This window comes from Canis lupus, chromosome 24 (assembly GCF_011100685.1).
Source record: "Canis lupus familiaris isolate Mischka breed German Shepherd chromosome 24, alternate assembly UU_Cfam_GSD_1.0, whole genome shotgun sequence".
NCBI lineage: Eukaryota > Metazoa > Chordata > Mammalia > Carnivora > Canidae > Canis > Canis lupus.
The window spans coordinates 38,352,014-38,373,281 of NC_049245.1; the positions used below are offsets into that span (position 1 = coordinate 38,352,014).

General features: G+C 49.2%; 1 protein-coding gene across 4 annotated transcripts in view; it reads right to left on the reverse strand.

The window, feature by feature from the left end:
* The window catches only part of NFATC2 (nuclear factor of activated T cells 2), a 145,230-nt gene that overhangs the window by 120,527 nt on the left and 3,435 nt on the right, over positions 1–21,268 (reverse strand). For all 4 annotated transcript variants that reach the window (XM_038572610.1, XM_038572607.1, XM_038572609.1 and 1 more), the window contains exons 2-3: positions 5,737–6,748; positions 104–275 (exon numbers count right to left, since the gene is read on the reverse strand). In XM_038572610.1, the coding sequence (XP_038428538.1) occupies positions 104–275; positions 5,737–6,748 (1,184 nt within the window). The remainder of the gene's footprint in view (positions 1–103; positions 276–5,736; positions 6,749–21,268) is intronic.

The window sequence follows — 21,268 nt, forward strand, 5'->3', positions numbered from 1 at the left end:
TTAGACACAAATGACAACCCAATAAGCAACAGACAGTGGCTGAGAAGTAGATCACCTAGTGGCAGATGAAGGACACAAATAGGACAAAGATTCAAGTCCATACCTGAACGACAGGATGGCCACCAGTTGGAGCTTTGACAGCTCCTCGGCTGCCTTCTGTCTCATAGTGGGCCCGGTGATGTGGCTTGGGCTGCACCTCAATCCGCAGCTCATAGGAGCCTGACTGGTGGGAGAGTGGCCACTCAAGCGGAGGGAGGGATGCGGTCACTGGGATGCTGAAGGAGGAAAAAGAATCAGTCATGTGTATGAGAGATCAGAACCAGTCAACCTGTACACTAAATGTAAATGGTCCCTTTTCTGAAAAATCATGTCCAAAAGGTATATGATCCTATCATTAGGAAGTACTTATTTCTCAGACAGGATGGGTGGGACTCTTCACAAGGTAGAGATCCTTTTGTTTTCTCTTCCATCTTTGATGAAAATTATGGGACTAACATCTCTATTTTTTTAACATCTCAATTTATGAAGCTAAATTCATCATATGTGAGTTCTAGCACATTTCTAACTGCTATAGCTTATTTTCCTCTGGGAATTTTGAAGAGTACCACCTCCTACCTCTACAAATCACCTGTTTCTCAGAATGTTCTCCCTTTCTAAATGACTGAGTGTGAGAGAAGGTACACTGAAGTGGAAATCAGGGGGCTATGTGTTGTCACTAATGTGCCATGTTACGTTAGGCAAGTAACCTCACCTCTTCTATCTTCGGGGTCTTATAATAACATAACATATGGACCAGATGGCACCTGAGGGTTATTTCAGCTCTTATTTCCAAATCTGATGCTTTCAATTAAAAGATAATTCTAAAAAAAAAATAAAAATAGGGATCCCTGGGTGGCGCAGCGGTTTGGCGCCTGCCTTTGGCCCAGGGCGCGATCCTGGAGACCCGGGATCGAATCCCACATCGGGCTCCCGGTGCATGGAGCCTGCTTCTCCCTCTGCCTGTGTCTCTGCCTCTCTCTCTCTCTCTGTGACTATCATAAAAAATAAATAAATAAATAAATAAAAATAAAAATAAAAATAAAAATAAAAATAAATAAAAGATAATTCTGGGATCCCTGGGTGGCGCAGCGGTTTAGCGCCTGCCTTTGGCCCAGGGCGCGATCCTGGAGACCCGGGATCGAATCCCATATCGGGCTCCTGGTGCATGGAGCCTGCTTCTCCCTCTGCCTATGTCTCTGCCTCTCTCTCTCTCTCTCTGTGTGACTATCATAAATAAATAAAAATTAAAAAAAAAAAAACTTTAAAAAAAAATAAAAAAAAAAAGATAATTCTAGGGAGAGCCCATTTCTCGTCATAGGCATTGCTTATCAGGGCAAATATAAAACATCTAATCATGGAAAGGTAGCTAAACTTAGAGACCCCTAAATTTAAAGGAAGAGTAAAGGTCAAGAACATAACTGGAGTTACTCACCGGAGTTCAAGTCCAAACTCCACCTCTAACTACTTTGAGCAGATGCCTCTATCTCCCTAGGCCTTAGTTTCCTCAACTGGGAAATGAGGATACTGAGATCATATAAACAGCTTAGCACAATAACTCCCCAATAAATATTAGGCTATCATTATGTTTCCCTATACATATATATCGCATATTTCAAATAAATGGTTATGTCCTCTAGACAATCTAATTTACTTGTGGTTATGATAATTAGATATATATGCCTTTATATCTGAAGTTGTAATGGCATGTATTAAGTTTTATTTTCATATAGAATCTTAAACCTACCCAGCACAAGTACCCATTGGGTACTTAATATATGGTTAAAATTATGTCATTTAAGAGTTGACTGAAATCTTAATGATCTAACTAGAGTATTCCTTCAGAGCCTCAGAGAACACAGACATTTTCCCAAGATTACAGAGCAAGACACACCAAGGCTGCAACTTATGTGTCTTGATTCTGGGTCCAGTGCTCCATGTACATCTCTATACTACCTCTTATCTTATTAATTCATTTAAAATAGGGCCAAAATAATCCCTCCTTTATGGAATGACTCTACAATAATACCTGACATTTGCAAGATCCTCAGTGAATATTCATGTGCTCGCTTTGGCAGCACATATCTCAGTGAATATTCAGTGAGTGGGTGGGTTGATGGCTGGATGGATACATGAATGAATGAATGAATGAATGAGCAGTTTTACTGCAAAGGAGCCCTGTATATTCAAAGTAGTTTCAGAGTTGCAAATGCATGGATTTGTGTCACTGTGTCCTGATTTTGCACATATGGCACCAATCATTAATCCAATCAGGATATTCTTTTCCACTAAACCCAGAGCTGCCAAAAGCTGAGATTATCAACTGGACTTAGTTAAGCATTTGCAATGAAACCAATTCCATCCCTTCTCCATCATAACAGTACCAAGGGGAGATGCAGGGGAGTGGCACCCCCTAAACTCCATCAGCAATGGAGTCCAACTTGAACATACAATCCAAATTTAAAATTATAACCTCACTATGCAAGCAAATCTCAATCTCTTCTTTGTAACTAGTTGGCTCCTGAAGCCTCTCTTACTCTGAAGTCTTACAATGTCCACCTTGGTTTCAGTGCCAATATGCCTGCAGCCAAGGTGTCACATGTGTTACCCATACTCTCATTCTGTACACAAATTAAATTTTTTTAAAGTTTTCAAAATAAAAAGAAGGCTTATAAAAAAAAATCACTTCACCCTTGTATTATCTTTTGAAGTATAAAAAAACAAAAACAAAAACAAAAACCAAGGAGTAGATCCACTGGGATATCTCTAAGTATCGACCTCAGATTTTCCTTGGTTCTAGAATAAGTCTTTGATGACTACAATACAATCTTAAGAATTAGACCATCAGAGCCAATGTGAAATGCTGCATGTGAATTCCAGTCCTCTGCTCCACACAGACCCTGAGACAAATATTATCATGAGACATCCTTGAATACCCTATCCTCTCGATCTTAAAGAAAACTGGCACTTGTAGGCATTAAAATAACTCTACCAGCCTCCACAGTTATTTAGATCAAGCCACAGAATGGAGATGGAAGGATAAATGATAAATTCTTTATAAACAGTAAAGTCTCAGGCAAATGCAGCATGATCATATTTTATGTGAATGTTCTTTCCTACCCTCAATCATTACATAAGTCACATTCTGGGATTGATCTGCAGCAGAGAGAGCAAGGAGTCAAGAACTCGAGATTCTTTTTTTTTTTTTTTAATATAAATTCACTTTGCCGACATTTAGTATAATACCCAGTGCTCATCCCATCAAGTGCCCTCCTCAGTGCCCATCACCCAGCTACACCATCCCTCCACCCAACTCTCCTTCTGCAACCCTTTGTTTGTTTCCCAGAGTTAGGAGACTCTCATGGTTTTTTCTCCCTCTCTAATTTTTCAAGAACTCAAGTTTGGTTCTAAGTTTCCTACTCACTCATTAATGAGCTGGGTGATCACAGGCATGAGGCCTCACCTCCCCAAGTCTAGGTTTCTCAACCTGTACCAGCATTGGCTTTAATCAGCATTTCCTAAGGTGGCTCCATACAACTTTCATCACAGAACTCGTAACTCCATGGCCAAGTGGCCTTTGAAATCACTGCCTATTCCTATTCTGTCCACAGCTGGGAATGGCCCCTGCATAATGATATCTGTTTAACTCTGTTAAACTCAGAAACTCCTTTTTTAAGGAACAACAATCAACCTATGATGGCACTGGTGTTCTCAGAACTGTTCTGGAGGAGGCGCCAGACTGGAAGCTCCCTGTGGTCCAGTTCAGTCTGGTGCAGGATAAGCAAGGCCTGGGGTACAGAGCCCTAGTCTACTCTCCTCCCATCAATCAAAACAGATCTCGGGATGCCTGGGTGGTTCACCTGGTGGAGCATGGGACTCTTGGTTTCGGCTCAGGTCATGACCTCATGGGTCATGGGATGGAGCCCAGCATGGGGCTCCATGCTCAGCAGGGAGTCTGCTTGAAGAGATTCTCTCCCCCTGCCCCTCCTCTCTGTCTCTATCTCTCTCTCTCTAATAAATAAATAAATCTGTAAAAAAGAAAAGAAAAGAAAAGAATCTAGGGCCTCATGCTATTATCGTTACCTCAGGGCTTTCAAAGTGTTGGGATTATTTTTACCTCATTTTGATGGAATATCATTTTCTTCCAAACTCTGTGAGCCTCATTTTTCTTAGCATCAAAATGAAGATAAAAATAATACCAGCCAGGGGCACCTGGGTGGCTCCATGAGCTAAGCATCTGCCTTTGGCTCAGGTCATGATCCCAGAGTCCTGGGACTGAGCCCCACATTGGGCTCCCTGCTCCTCCTCCTTCCTCTGCCCTTCCCCCTAGCTCATGCTCTCTCTCTCTTTCCGAAATAAATTCTTTAAAAACTAAAAAATGAAAAAAAGAGTACCAACCAGGTTTATATAAGAATGAAATAGGGCAGCCCGAGTGGCTCAGTGGTTTAGTGCCATCTTCAGCCCAGGGCCTAATCCTGGAGACCCAGGATTGAGTCCCATGTCAGGCTCCCTGCACAGAGCCTGCTTCTCCCTCTGCCTGTGTCTCTGTGCCTCTCATTCTCTCTCTCTCTCTCTCTCTCTGACTCTCATTAATAAATAAGCAAATAAAATCTTTTTTTAAAAAAGAATGAAATAATACATACAGAACACTTAGAATCATGCCTGGCACACAGCAAGCATCCTTAGCACTGGAGACTATCACTGTCATGTCGTTCCTTTGACAACCATTGGGAGCTCAATCTCCTAGGATAAGGCTCAAGGATGAGAAAACTCCTAAATGCTTCCCCCATAATAAGAGGATTCCTCTATAATGACTGCCCCTCCTTTGTACTCTTACTTTGCTCAGGCTGCATGCCAAGAATTTGATATCCATCCTCTTGCCTCATCCTTGCAAAAACAAAACAAAAACCACCATGCTGAGGAGAGGACTATTATCATTCTCCTCTCACAGGGTAATGAGCCAAGGTGCTCAATGAGGAAGGGGGGTCCTGAGTGATTAGCCATGCCTGCCCTGGGCACAGCACCAGAAATGCCCATGATCACACAGCCAGTGAGGGACAGAACCAGGACTCAAATCCAGTCCCGACAGACCCCAAAGCCTACACGCTGCCACCTGTATGCATCTCTTCAGCTTACCACTATTTTAAGCTCCTTGAGGATTACAGTTCACACTTGCTTTTTTTTTTTTTTTTAGGACCTCCAGGGCACTGATGGCAGTACTGAGGCACACAGCAGACACCAACCAACATCAAGGCCTCTTAGAAGAGGCCCAGCAAACTCCCCACATGAAGGCTTGCTCTGTGCTTCCCAGAATGTCAGCTCCCCGCAGACAGACATGTGTGCCCGTTCTGTTCACCACTGGCTCCCCAACACCTGTATCAATCAGCGCCTGCCGGGCACATGGGAGGTGTTTGATAAACACCTGTCCCGTGAAAGAATGAATCGGCCGGGTGCCCCTGAGCATCCTCACGACCACCACCTGGTGAGTTCGGCACACTTGACCTCCTCGTCCCGACGGGGAAACCACAGCTCGGAGGAGCTAACTTCCTTGCCAAGGTCTCGCAGCCAGTAAGCGGAGGGCCAGGGTGTAAATCCTGTCCAGGGGACTCTACGCCCCATGCCCCCCCCTACCCGACCCCCACCCGGAAAACGCGCCCTGAAGGTAAACCGAGGCCCATACCGCGTCCCGAGCGCGCTCACCTGCAGATGGGAATAGCTGGCACCAGCTGCTTGGGCCAGGTGGGCGGCACGAGCAGGATGGACTCGGGGGCCGAGCTCCTGCCCTCCTCCTGCTCGCAGGGCCCCAGGAACTCCACGGCCGGGTAGATGTGGCGGGGCAGGCCGGCCTTGGGCGGGGCGGCAGACACGGGCGACGGGTCGGGGCTCGTCTTCCACATCTTGGGGGGGATGCCGCAGGGCGAGTCGGCGGCGAGGCTGTTCAGGGCGTCCATGAGGACGGCAGAGCCGGCCGCGGGGGGGTAGCCGGCCGGGGCGCCGTCGTCCCGGGGCTGCGGCGAGGGGCTCCGGGAGCGCTGGGGCGAGGCTCCGGGCAGCGGGGCGGCCAAGGCCCCGGCACACGAGTGCCTCCGCTTGGCACCAGGCGACGAGGAGCGGGAGGCCGGACGGGGCACGGGCGAGTGGCGGCCCAGGCAGCTGTCCTCAGCGAGGCTGGTTCGAGGTGACATTATTGGCGAGGTTCTGGGGGAATAATGAGCAGGGATGTTTTGAAACTGGGGACACAGGTCGTCGGGCCCGCCGTTATTGGGCGAGACGCAGGGCGAGGTGTAGGGGGAGAAGGTGTCGGAAATGAAGCTGGCAGAGGAGCCGCTGCTAGCGGGGCTCAAGCAAAGCGGCTCGCGGTAGCCCTCGAAGCCGGGCACGGGCAGGGTGAACCGCGGGCTGCCGGCCACGCCGGCCAGGGCCGGCTGCTCCCCCAGCAGGCCAGTGTCTCTCCCGCGGAGGGGGCCCCCTGCCTGCATCAGTTCGTGAGATGGAGTGATCTCGATCCGAGGGCTCAGGCCCGAGGGCCCCGCTGGCTTGGCCGCGCTCAGAAAGTTCTGCGGCCCTACCCTATCCGGCTCTCCGAATCGGCCGGGGGGTTCGCCAGGGAGACTGGGGAGGGGGCTGTATGGCTTGAGGCCATAGTCCAGGACATCATCGGGGTATGCGAGTCCGGAGGGTGGGCTGGCGACCTTATGTGCATTCGGTTCTTCTGGAAAGAGAAGGGGGGAAGGAGGGGTCTTTTTAAGCCTCTAAAACAGAACTCCCATGCAGAGCAATCACAGGCTGGGTTTTGTCTCCTGTTTTTTCTTGTTTCTGTTTTTTTATAATCCCCACCACGCCAAACCCCAAGCTGGAGCCCCCTTCCCTCGCCAGAGGAAAGGCGGGGTGGGGGGTGGGCCACTTCATCCCAGATTCCTTGAAGACAGAGACCAAAGCGGAAAGACTTTAGTGCAGATGCACAGAGCACAGCTCATCCAAGCCATGCAGGACGCGCTGGGCCCGTGGCTTCCAAACTTTGGGTTCGGTGGAACCCTCGGAAGAAATGCGTTCTCTTTCACAACTCCGTTCACACCCCATTTACACCCCATTTACCGGAGACTGAAACAAAAGCTTCACAAAACAATACTTACCCTGCTACATACAATACACTCTTATCTTTCCTCTTGTCTGGGGTGATTTGGTTTGAATGCTGGTCATTAACTCATTCAACAGATTTCCTACCCATCCCCCCCTCCCCGTGGGTCATGACCACAATACAAATCCCCACCACCACCACCACCACCACCTAGGCTCATCTCATCATCCTGCAGAGGGAGATTGCACCAGCTCTGCAGTCCAAAGAGCTCTGGGTCCAAATCCAAGCCCTGCACGCTCAAGTGTAAATAGCGGCTTAGTTTAGAACGAGGACTCCTGAGTCCCGTCTCATCTTGTGCCATTTTACAGATGAGGAAGCTGGGGCCTGGCGTGGGGAAGAGATTCACCCAAAGACACAAAATTCACAGTTTGAGAAATCCCACAGACAAGCCCCCGGGCCCTCCAAAGGCAGAGCCCTGGCTCTATAGTCTCCCGAACTATTGAGAACAGTGGGTGCCCAGAGGACCTAATTTTTCTTTAGGAGCGGCCTTCTGTCTCCAGCTTCTGCTGCCACCTTGAAAGGACCCACCTGGAGAGTGGATTTAGTGAGGGAAAGAGCTGTTCTTTCCCAGCCCCCCTGACTCTCATCAAGCTCCCCCACTCAGCAGAGGCGCCTCCACTCTCCCTGTCGGGGCTTGGCTCTGCCTGACTCCTCTCTCTCCCCCACCTTACATCCAATCCAGAGCGAATCCTAACCACCCTACTGTCAAAACCTAAGCCCCAAGCATGCAAGTCTCCCTCTCCACCACGAAACCCTGCCCTAAGCCAGTGGCCAACCTCTCTCACCTGGACCAAAGTCACCTCCTCTCTGGGCTCCCCCCTTCTACCCTCGCCCCTCTGGTCTGTTTGCCATGCAGTAGCCTCTTGAAACGCCCATCTGCAAAACTTTAAAAGCTTCCCCAGATGTGTTCTAAAGTCCTTCACACCCGTGATAGAGCCCTGGCCCATCTCGCCCCTTGTACCTCCTCACTCTTTCCCCACCTGATTTCAGCAACAGCTGCGCTAACCCCTTTATTATGTTCAAGTAGCTCCCGCCTTGAAGTTCTCGAGTGCTATCATTCCTCTGGAAACTCTACCCCCTCAGATCTTCGCATGGCCGTTTCCCTTAATTTCTTCATGTGTCTGCTCAGTCAACACCTCCTTAGAATGGCCCATCAGAAAGATCAGCTCTATCCCCACCCGTGTCACTCTCCGCCCTTTTCCCCTGCCATTGTTTCCCTGTTAACACCTGCTACCAGTTCACACCACATCTGGTATTATCTGTTTAGGGACTCTCATCCTGATGGATCAGGGGCAGGCAAACTGCAGCTCCTATGTCAAATCCGGCCCACAGACTGTGTTTGTAAATAAAGTTTTATTGGAATGCACCCATGTACCTGCTTGTTTACATACAGTCTATGGCTTGTTTTTGCACTACAGTAGCAGAGATGATAATTACAACAGATGCTCTGTGGCCCAGAAAACCTAAAACGTGTATTATCTGGCCCTTTCTAGAAGTTTGCAACCCATGCACCAGACTATGCTATGCTGGTGTTGGAACCATACCTACTGAGGTTCAGCATTGTTTGCCAGGCACCTAGCACAGGCGGTCCATAAACATTTGCTGAGTGGCTGAGCAAACAATAGATGGACCTCATGCCCAAGGTCCATCCAGCCAGAAATGAGACTTCTTCCTAGAGGTGTGTGGCTGGCCCTTGCCTTGGGGAGCCAAGGTGGCTATATAGGTGATCCTCAACCTCCTGGGGCCCTTTCTGGAACATCCTGGAGTACATGCTGCCTGGTTTAGCTGAGCTGATCTCATGGGATCCAGATGATGCCTCTACCTAGGAGAGGGCCCAGAAATGGCTTCCCACAGCTCTTAGTGTAAAGATAACCAACCTCATCTAGGCCAACCTGGCCAAACCCTGCCTGCCACCTCCAGCCGCACCTCTCTCTATTCTCCTACATCTCTCCCTTGACTCCAACCAAACTGTTTTTGTTCTTAGAAAGCATCTACCTCCTTTCTGCCTCAGGACCTTAGCACTTGCTGTTCCCTCTGCCACAACGGCTCCTCTCCCACCATTCCCAGGCCTCTTCTTCTCTACATTACAAAAGCCACTCATTCCTTACAGCTCAAGTGACATGTGCTGGGGAAGGCGTTCTGGTCTCCTTGGCAAGATCAGAGCCCACTCATGCTTCTCCATTCTGCTCCATACCCCCGCTCCTGGCTCAAAGATATGTGCTAGTTGGGTGAATGAATTTTTTAAAAGTGAGTTCACAAAAGTATGTGAAACATTTAAACTGCTCCTCAAAGATGCTAACATCCAAACCAAAAAGTAGAAAGATACAACCTCGAGAGGGTAATTTGGTAATATCTACCAAAATTCCAACCAAACAGTATTGCCTTAGAAATTTATCCTGCAGACAAACCCTCATATATGCAAAGTGAAGTGTGCATAAGATTAGTTAATGCTCTCCTGTTTGTAACCTCAAAAGACTGGAAGCAACCTAATGTCCATCAACTGGGGATGGGTTGAATTCTGGTTTGTTCATACAATGGGATACAACACAACTAGATAAAGGGTTAGAGAAATTCTTTCTGCATTAAAACGGAATGACCACAAGATACAGTGTCAGAGGAGAAAAGCATGCACAGTATAAAAGCAGAGGATAAAACAATGTGTACACAGGTACACACACAGCTGCTGGGAAACTAAGTAATCAAGCATGGCAGAAAGGAGATTGATTCCTGTATGACCTTGAGAAAAGAAATACAATTCCCAAAAGAAACATGTTTTTATTTTAAAGGTGATGGGGCGTGCTGGTGACATAACAGGATATACAGTAATGACACCCTGGTTTAAGAAGCAGGAAATTGAGACCTGGTCCTACTCTGCCACCAACGAGCGGTGTGACCTTGAGAAAGTCCTCCACTGGCTCTATGTCTCACCTTCCCATTTATAACAGGACGGCACTAAACCAGATCGGTCTCTTCGGTCACTTCTGGCTGTAAAATCCTTTGATTTTTTCTAGCTGGGGTCTGTAAGGTCTCGCGTTCTTAGGAAGAGACAATCCCCAACAACTCGTATCTATGTGTACAAACACACACACACACATGCACGCACACACACGCCTTCCCGGCAGGTAACAGAGGGCACATTTTTAATCTAGCAAGAGATCAGCATCAAATCCATGTCCAACAACGTTCTGATCATCCAATGCCCCGTGAACCAGCACAACTGACCACAAAAAGTCTCTTAGCAAAAATTCCGGCCTTTATCAGATGAACGGCATCACATCTCATCAGACACACCCCCTCGGGCCTGATGGGAACCGGCACAGAAACCCGGCCATGAAAACACACATCACTCGCACTGGCTGGCAAGCAGTGCAAAACAGAAAGGCCGGTTTTGCTGAGCAAAAGCATCCAAAGCATTTACACTGGTTTTAATTAATCCAAGCAGCAGAGTTTTTCCGTTTTCTTTTTCCTCTCAAGATTCTGAAAGTTGCACAGCAAGCAGGGAATGTGACGGTAATTTATCATCATTCCATTCTCGGCCCTCTGGGTGTTTGACAGTAAATATCCCAGACGCACAGCTCATCGTGAACACATTTCTTTAAGCAACGAGGATTCTCTGCTCGCTCGCTTGCTCTCTCTCTCTCTCTCTCTCTCCCCTTATACAACTGCCCCCCTCGCAGCCAGCCCCTGGGGGCCACAGCCATGCCCACAAGGCAACTGGGCCAAGTGAGTTTCATCTCAGAACCACCAGATTTTCAGAAGGGTTTCCAAATTTTTTCCAAAATCTCGCTCCTTTTACAACTTGCGCGATCTTTGCAATATCTGTGTATCACCAGTAAATATTATTTACTTACTTAATATTTCTATTTAAATTCACTGACCTAGTACTTTAATTTTTTTTTTATTTTAAAAGGAAACTTTATACCACTGCTGCTAATGGAAAATCTGTGTCACCTCCGTAAATAGAAGGTAGGGTAAAAAACACAATAAAAATAAGAGTCACTAAATTCGATTCAAGACACTGTCGCCTTCCAAAGGCTCTAGTCTGAGGTCCACCCTTTTTCTGCCCTGAATGCTCTCTTTTTATTGAAGTAGAACTTATATATACCAATTTTGACTATGTAGAGTTTGATGAGTTTTGCCAAATGTTATACACCCTTGTAACCACAACCACAATAAAGATGTAGAACATTTCCACAACCCCAGTAAGCCTACCTTTTTTAAGGCTGGAGGTGGGGGTAGGGAATGGCAAGTGCTAGAAAGGAAGGTGTTAAAGACACAGTAGCACCTAACGGAGACCTAACCTTGGGCTCGTTCCAAGCAAAGTAGCGCTGCAGTAAAATGGCACTCATTACACGCAACGTACTCATCAGTGGACCTACATAAAATCATCTCATCTGTGATGAGATGTGCTGTGAGAGATACCTAGCCCACCCTCGATGCATCCATACTCAGAGAGAAGAAGAAGGTAAAAGCCACGACAGCAGATTCAGAGGTTGCTGTTCTAAGTCCTCTATGCCTCCATGTCTTTGCATATGCTGTTCCCCTTACCTAGAACTCCTAGCCTCCAAATCTTCCAAATCTCCTAGCCTCACTCCTCCTGGCCAGCCATTATTCCTTCATCAAGATTACACTTAGGCCACCTCCTGAAGGCCCTCCTGGATTCCCTAGTCTGGATCAGGAAACTCTTCTTCTGGGACACCTAGGAGGCTCATCAGTTGAGCGTCTGCCTCCAGCTCAGGTCATGATCCTAGAGACCAGGGATCGAGTCCCACGTCAGGCTCCCTGCATGGAGCCTGCTTCTCCTTCTGCCTATGTCTCTGCCTCTCTCTGTCTCTCTTGAATAAATAAATAAAATCTTAAAAAAAAAAAAAAAGAAGCTCTTCTTTTGTGTTCCCAGAACCTACGGAATCATGTAATAAGTCTATCAATTAAGGTCTTAGGGGCAGACAGGGATCATAAGTCAATAATGAAATTGACTGAAACATGTTAGCAACATGAAAGCAGCTAACATTTATTGAGAACCTACATGCCAGGGACTGTGGGAAGCACGTTACATGTGAACTATTCTATCCCCATAACCACCTATGAGGTAAGCCCTGTGCATCCCCCTGTCACAGATAAGGAAACTGAGACACAAGGAGGTGAATTAACCTGCCCAAGGTCCCACCGCCCGAACCCAGACAGACCTGAGAGCACCATCAAGCACCAGGCCAGGGATTTTCAACCTCAGAACCAGCAGCAATTGGGGCCTAGGCTAATTCTTTTGTGCGGGGGAGGGGTTATCACCCGTGGCCTCTACCTACTAGATGCCAGTAAAATCCCCACCCTTCTCCCAGTTGTAACAACCCAAACTGTCTCCAAGTATTGCCGAATTTCTCCTGCCAAGCAGAAGAGCCCACCCCCCAGCCCAGGCGAGAATCCCTGCTCTGTGCTATACAACCCTGGTATGCATGGCCTGCCACATACCAAGAGGCCCAAAAGGCTGCTGGAAGCATTCACTCAAGTCAGGCTCTGAACCCAAAAAGCTTCAGAGAGGAGACATCTGCTCCCTGTCGGCCCCAGCAGGTGAAGCATGGAGCAGTGTCTGGAGCAGACACTGGAAGGCCTGATTCCCTGCACTCTCCCCTTCCTCAGCTTCCCAGAGGCTCACCCCAGCATCCGGGGCCGTGCCTGGGGGGGTGCAGGTGCCTCAGGCCACTGTAGGGGACTGTGGGACAAGATTTCTGGGGGAACCGCTCTGGCCCCACATCAGCGGGGTGCCTGCACAGAGATCCGGGTCTCACCTAGCACAGAGTGAGGGGACCCCAGCTGCACCACCTCGCCCCTCGCCCGTGTGACCGGGGCACCCCCCAAGTCCTCACGGTGATGAGGTCAATGATGGTACCAACCTGAGAGTTCACCTAACCCACATGAAGCCTGAAACACGTGGACTGAGCACCCAATAAATGGGATCTCTTGGTGTGATGGTATTATTATGGAAAGTGACTTTAGAAATGAAAATTCTCCCCTTTCTCAGCTCACACTGCTATATTTTATAACAACTTGCCAGCAGGACACACACCGGCCCCTAATGCCTCCAATAGCATTAAAAGAAAGAAGAAGGGCAAGAGGCCTGGCTGGCTCCATCAGGGGAGCATGTGACTCCTGATCCCGGGGTCCTGAGTTCAAGCCCCATATTCAGCATAGCATCTACTTAAAAGAAAAAGGGAAGAGTGTTTTATAAAAATAAGATGGATTCGTCAGCACTTTGAGAAATCTTTTTCTGCTAGCATTCAAAAAATATGTGGAATAGGCAAAGAAGGCTTCCAATACCCTTCCATTTTATGCTTTTATGCCCATCCCCTGGGCCATCTGGGAGCTGATCAACTAAATCTTACTAAGGTGTTAGTGACTCAGTAAGCTACTCGCCTTAACAAAAATGATGACAGCTAACATGTCTGTACCACTGTAGACCAAGAACCCCTGGGTACACATTTAATGTTTGTCCCACAAGAACCCTATGAGGCTGGAGATACGGTTTCCTCATTTTACCAATGGGGAAAATATGGCTCAGAGAGGGTGACGAATTTTCCCAAGGTCACACTGCTTCTAAGTGGCAGTCTGGCTCCCCCACCTCCTATCCATTACTCTAGCCTGCTGTTCATGAAAGGGGCTACATTTGGGCTGACGACACCTTAACCCCGACACTGGGACCAGGAGTACCCCAAGAATTGGAGCTGCTCTGGGGGTTCCTTCAGGAGGCAACTGACAACCAACGACACGGATTCCTTTCTTCTGAAATATTCACATTTGCCCCAGGGTTGAGTCAACGATTTATTTTAACATCACACTCAGGCCACACGTTGGTCCCTGCCAGCACCTCTCCTCCTGGAGCCTCTGGCGGGCCTGTTGCTCACCCTCGGGGACACACGGCCAAGCCCGAGGCGGGCGTGCAGTGCCAACCTGCCAGCCAACAGATCGCTTTTGAAAAAAGAAAAAAAAAGAAAAAAGAAAAAAAGGAACAGCAAGAGGACATCTTCTCCGCCTAGAACTCCGGGCGGGTGGAACTTTCAGGAAGCAGAATAGAATGACCCAAATAGAAACCCGGCGAGGGAACCACCACGGGGTCTGCCGTCCGGGGGCGGGGCGGACACAGGAAGAAGCGGGGCTTTCAGGCCTGGATGGCTCGGAGGAAGGGAGCCAGGTCACGGCCAGGGGGCTGCGGGCCGCCGTCCCTGTCTGCGCGGAGGGACCCACTGCGTGATGAGCCCACGCCCCAAGGTGGTGCGAGTCACAGGCCCTGGGCTTGAGTCATCACAGTCTGTTGCCGGGGCAGCACTCGGGATGCCACAACCTGGCACCAGGGAGCGGAGCCGGAGGGAAGGGGAGGAAGGGGAGAAGGGAGAGAAGGGAGAGAAGGGGGAGGTAACGAGCCCTGCCTCCCACCACCCGGCTACTCCCCTAACCTCCCGTGTGCGGGGGGCTGCGAGGAGTCACCCACGGAGCAGGAAGGCGGAGGCATTGTGGCCGGTGGCCGGCACCACCTCCAGCCAAGCCCGTCTCTGAAAAGCGACACGTGGCCCTGGGGCAGTAAGTCCAGCGCTCGGCAAACCTTCCCCAAGGCCAGCCCGGGGACCCCCCACCGGAGGCCCCCCCAGGCCCCCGCCGCGCACACACAGAACAGCAGCTGGATTCCTCATCCATGACCCATGTGTGTGAATCATGACGGAGAATCAGGTCGTCACACTCGTCCCAAGGAGATGACATAGACAGACGCAGGGCACGAAAGGTGAGAAATTCCATCCAGATAACTCAGGTCCAGAAGTGCCAGAAAGGGAAGAAAAGCAGTTTACCGTCCCGTCTCGTCCATGTGGAACCACTGGAAAAAGCCACCTTGAACGCCGTGCTCTTTGCTGACCTTGTCCCAGCGAAGACAGCTGTCTGCCTTCGCCAGACAGGACAGAAAGGAAGGCTCGGTCCCGCTCCCCAGGCGGCCTGCCACGAGGCCAGGCGCCTGGGACACAAGACCCAGGATGATTTGCAAACAATCAGCCTCACAGACCGGCTGCTGGCATGTCTGTGTGCAAACCCACACGCGCCCAGAGGTGGACACGTCCTCCTTTCGGAGAGCGGCAGAGAAGCGCATGGAATCGGCGACCCGCAGGCCTCAAGGTCAGCTTTTGGATGGAGGCAGGACGGCCCAGGCATCGGCAGACTGGAGGCCTCATCTCCATCCTCAAATCGGGGTGGAAAGAGCCACCTCTTGCTGGTTTAGGCGTCCCAAGGGCCCCGGCCTGCTTTCATAGCCACCGTGTCCCAAGCTTTCACGCGTACTACTTCTCTCCCTGCAGCTCACAACCCCCCGGAAGGCAGGTGCTCTCAAGTCCCTTGTGTTACACATAGAGAAACTGAGGCATAAGGGTGCAAAGATCCTCCCAAAGTCACAAAACAATGAGGGGCAGAGCCGGGGTTCGAACTGAGACCTCATCATTTAAGTGCCATAAAACGCACAAATGTGAAACGTACGTCTCTCATGCCTTTTACACCTGTACGTATCTGGTTACCCACCGTCCAAGATACAGAACATTTCCTTTCTGCCCCAGGCTTCCCTGGGGGAGGCCCCCCAGCCAGTAACCCTCACCAGGCCTGACTTCTCCCACCAGAGACTCGGTTTCCCTGCCCTTGAACGTCACATAAATAAAATCCTATGGGGTTGACAGGATTCGTCTTTCACTCAAGGTTCTGAGATTCACCCACGTTATGTGCAGCCACAATTTCTTTCTTATCACCACGTAGCATCCCCCGCCATATGATGACACCATAATTTATGTATCCAAGGTCGCCAGGCTGTACGACCTCTCTCTTCAAAGACAGCCATTTGAGACGGAACTGGACGTAGTGACCCGTCCCTCCACGCTCGTCAAGGGGTGCGTGACAAAGAACACAGTTCAGACAGCTTCCTCACCGAAAGGAGAAGGAAAGATCTGGTCAGAACTAACCAGAAATAGACTTCAGATAACCCTCCCTCAGACACCGCGGGCTCACCCACCTCTCCGCTGAAGGCCTGCATGAGGGGCCACGGGTGGACGCGCACTTTCCCCCCAGCTCAGCAGAGACCCCTCACCTTCCCGCCGGCACCTCGGGGCTGCACCCATGGGGTCTCACAACCCCTGGCACTGCCGACACGCTGATGGCCACCTTTCTCGTAGCCAACCTGAAATCCAAGTGGAAACTTATGCCTTGAAAACAGTGGGGCCCCTGGACTCTTGGCTAGGGACAGAGATTTAAAATTAATACCCTGATTGACTGACAGGTTCTTTATTTACACTTTCCCCCAGCAGTTTTCTTTTCGGTGCCACGCTCCCAGGGGCGGGCACACCTCATCACTGGCCCTGCCAGCCCCGGCCCTTCATGGCATTCCTCCTTTCAGAGGTGATGTCACCCACTGCGGATCTCAGACCGGCAGCCCAGCCTCTGAGGGTCACACAGGTAAACAGCCCCTTTCTGTGTGTAGTCTGCGGAGTCACTGTTACAGGCACAGCAGACCAAGGTCTTCCCCTCCTCATTTAACGTCTCCCCCCTAGTGCAGGCGTGCCCAAGCAGGTTTGTTTTGATAAGGGCCTTTATAAATCCTGAGCTTTGCAGGCGACTTTCTTCCCTTCACAAAGCTCACCCAGGCATGGCTCAATTAAAATTCACAGGGGAAGGCCTGGCTTTTAGAAATGCATCTTAACTCAAACAGGCCCCGTGGAGAAAATGTGCTTTGCCCGAAACTCAGATGAGGAGGTGGGGAGGGTCCCAGATGCCAACTCAGGAAAAGCCATCTTCTGGCTCTGCTTGTACCTTAGTGGGCCTTTGGCTATATATCCCCTCCCCCACACCAAGAGGGGGAGGGGGAGGCATTAAAAATCCGAGGCATGGGGCTTTCCATCTCAATGCTAGTTTATAAGAAATGCAAAGGACAGAGGAACATGTTCGAAGACACCCCAGGAACGCCCCTGGCCAAATCCAGTACGTGGAGAATGGAGCCGGAAAAGTGGCCTTGTGTCTTCGGCAAAGAAGTAGCAAGAAAACAGATGGATGGGGACTTCTGCAGAATCAAAGAGACACAGTGGTCACATCAACCAAATACAACGTGAAGATCTTCTCTGGATCTTGAGTCCAACAAATTAACTGTAAAAAGATACCTGTGTGACAAACAGGAAACTGGCAACTAGACATGTGAAATTAAGTAATTATTGTTCTGCTTTAGGTTTGATAATAAGCATTTGATTTTTCTCCAGTCCTTATCTTTGAGAGCTCCGGGCTACTCTAGTTTATTAACAAAATAGTAGGTCATCCGGAATTTGATTCAAAATGACTGTGGGTGGGAGTGTTAGAGAACAAGTCGGGGGAGGGATGAAAGATTGGCCTCATGCTGGTAACTGAAGCTGGGTGATGGGAACGTGAATGTTAATTATATCATTTCTCTATGTTTCCATTTTCCGGGAAAAGTTCGTAATAAAAATTCAGGAAAAAGTGAAAGGCAGTTGTTCTTGCTTTGGGGAAGCCCATATCGGGCGCTGCTCCAGGCAAGGAAGCAGACAGCCCCTGACCCATCCCAGGAAGAGCCCCAGGGTAGAGCGTTGCCTTCTTCCCTGAGCTCAGTTTGAACAATCAGCAGAAAAAACAAACCTCACACCAGCCGAGGGAAGCCAAGTTTGGCTGGAGCTCTGCGGAGTGTGTGGCTACTTCCTGTGCTGGGGAGGAAAGAAGGAGGAAGTCCCTTCGTGGGGGGAAGCCACAAGGCATCCATCACACTGCACTTTCCAGGGCTGCTCCTTCCTGGCCCTGGCTCAAAGGTCCCATGGGGCCAGAGCAGGCTACCTGGGGAAGCCCTGCCTCCCCAGGAGAGGCAGCCACAGGGGAACCTCCACGCCCCGGAGTCTGGACATTGGAGAAAGTTTTTGCAGCCAGCCCTGTTCTGGACCCTGTTCTGGAGCCTGTTCAAGGAGCCAGATGAGGTTTCGGGGTCTACACAGTAAGTGCATTAAGGTAGACAGCACCCACTCAAGCCAGGGAGCCAGGGGCTCCTCTCTAAGAACCAGAATCTGCTTTATTCCTGGCCTGTCTTCTTTTAAAGCTCAGAATTCATCCAAGGTAAAGGCTCACTCTTCCAAGGAGCCAATGCTCTCAGGAAGTCAGGAGAGCTGGAGGCTATCCCGGAGCCCATCACCACGGCCACCCAATCTCTGCACAGGCCTACCACACACTTCGAGTGTGCTTCGAGCACACTGCCTCCAGGTAGCCTCACCTCCACTCCAGCAGGTGAGCTCAACCCTGCTGCACAGGTGAGAAAACACAAGCCCAAAGAAGCAAAATCCTGTGCCCTTAGGCATACGGCTAATAAGGAATTATTATGCAACTTTTCATCCATTCATTTGGCGATTACTTATTGTGTGCTTGCTAATGCTGACTTTTGCTTGGCCAAGGTCAAGCAGGTAGGAGGCATCTAAACCAGAATTTCAAGCCAGGGTTTTCTGATTTCAGACCTGGTGCTCTGACCCGCTGAGCCACTGGAGCTGGGGGATCATGTGCGCCCGGAGGAATGTATAACCATCCACTGGGATGCAGAAAGAAATAGAAAAACAGCTCAAGTCCCACTGATTTCCTGTCCTTTATCATTTTTATTTTTGCTGTAGGAGCATAACCCCCTTAGGACAGCAGCAAACATAAAGTTGATGATTCTAGAAATATCAAATATGAGGGGTGAACACAGCCCAGGCTCCAGGACATGGGACCCCTCAAAGCTGGAGTTTGTGACACTCTGGCTGAGTTGCAGTGCTGACAGCAGGGACTCAGGACCCCAACTACCTGGGCTCAAGGCCTGCCCTGCCATTTGCCGCTGCACGACTCAGCGAAGGTAACGGACCCCCAAAGAGTCTGACTTCACTTGGCCCAAGTGCAGCCAAAAGATTCTAATGTGCAGCCAGGACTGAGGACCGCTGGCCACAATACTGCATTTTTCATATATATTCAGCTACCCCCCCGCCCCCCACCAACCTTACAGGATTAGGACACCTCTGGAACCAACCCAAATAACACTGCCCTAAGGTTTTAAGAACCTCGCTTCCAATCATCTCCAGAACAGAGGGCCTTTAATCTGGAAGCGTGGAATGACATCTGTTCAGTAGTAAAGAATGATTAGGGCAACTTTCTCCCCATTTCCTTTGCCTCCCTGACAAGGCCACCGCTCAACCCTAGCCCTCATTTCACCTTTCCGGCTGCACCTGGAGACGCTATTTGTACAAACCAGGCTTAATAAGACCTGTCCTTAACTCGACACAGACGGCAACGTCTCTGAATGTCACATGTGTTTAGCGAACCTGCTGGCTTAGGGTAGAACTCTATTTTTAGCAAGCACCAAAAAAAAACCCCATGATACCATATCCCAGCACCTCACTTGTCCCTCTTTGTTTACCAGGCTGTGTCCCACAGTGGCCCGGGGGCCAGGCAAGGGTAGGACCACATCTAATTGTCTCTACACCCCCACAGGGCCTGGCACAAAACCAGCATTCGGTGTATGTTTGCTGAAAGAATGAGGTTTTAATTGTCCCCCGTGAATGGGTTGAGAGCAGGTGTTCCTAAGTGGAAGTGCAGGTGACAAGAGGGGATGGGCTCCAGCAGGGTCTGTGACTCTACCTGAAAATGGTATAAAAGGCACACAGAGGGCAGAAGGGGATGTGTTGGGGAGATGGGGCGTGCGAGAGTTATGCACATGTGCAGTGCACACATGCTCCTATACTGTGTGTGCATATGGGGTCTGTGGCTTTCAGTGGCTATGACCCAAAAAGCTTAAGGACCACCAGAATTGACTCTACAAGCAAATGACCAGGAGTCTGAAAGGTCAATGCTGGTGCCATTTGCATTAGCTTACCAGGAACTGAAGGGAGGGATACACCAGACCCATTGAGGTCTACCAGAAATGATCACTCCCAATGGGTCAGTCCTGACAGTCCAGAGGAGATGTGGCACTTCTGGAGGTGACCAGAATTCCCAGTATCCATCCATCTCACCCAGTGTTTTATACATTGGGAGAAGTAATAATCCATTTCATTGAATTCACAAGCACCCACAAAGGAATTAAAGTTCTAACTTTTCCACTGACAACCGACACACCTCTCTCCTCTCCACGATGAGCAGTAGCACTGGTCGGGACTTCCAGCTCCGTCCCCGTTCTTTCTGTTACTTTTTTCAACTGAGGGAGACAGCTAAGTATAGTAAGAGTCTACTTTTCATGCCTCTAAGCAAATAAATTTGAAAACCGAGGTAAATAAAATAGATGATTTCTTAGAAAGATATGGCTTACCAAGATTGACTCTAGTAGACACAAAGTGCAAGCAGGCCAATTCCCATAGACACAATAGAGAAAACAATCAGAGAACCACCCCATAAAAAGGCACCAGGTCTGGATGGCTTCACAGGGAAATTCTATCACAGCTTTAGGAATGGGATAGTCCCAACAATACATACATTGTTCCTGAGCACAGAAAAGGAAAGAAATCCAAACTTAATAGCATACCAAAAAGGACATCACAAATACCACTCGTGAATACTGCTGACAGGAATCTTAAATATTATCAGACACCAGCCCCACCACCTTAAGCGACCAAGTGGGGTTTAAACCAGGAGTTTCTCAATATTCGGAAGTCCATTAGTATAAATCAGCATATAAAGAGATCTAAGAAGAGTAAAATCATTTTTCCATAGATCCTAAGGAGTCTATGACATAATACAACTCTCATCAAAGCTCTCAAGAAAACAGTCATGAGTAGGTACTTCCTTGACATAATAAAATACATCCACTTCAATCCTAAAGCAGACACAGGAGGTATTCCTGCCAGGGTCAGAAACAAGGCAAGGGTGCCTACTATGTCCACTATTACACAGCAGGCTGCTGGAGGTATTATTAGTCAACACCATTGGACAAGAGGAAACCACAGAAGCACCATTAAAGGCTTTAGCTCAGTGAGGGCAGGGGCTGGGTCTCATTCCCTATTGTATCCCCAGGATCTAATACAATAGATTCTCAATAGTTAGCTGGATGAGTAAATGAATAATGGCTCATATTAACTG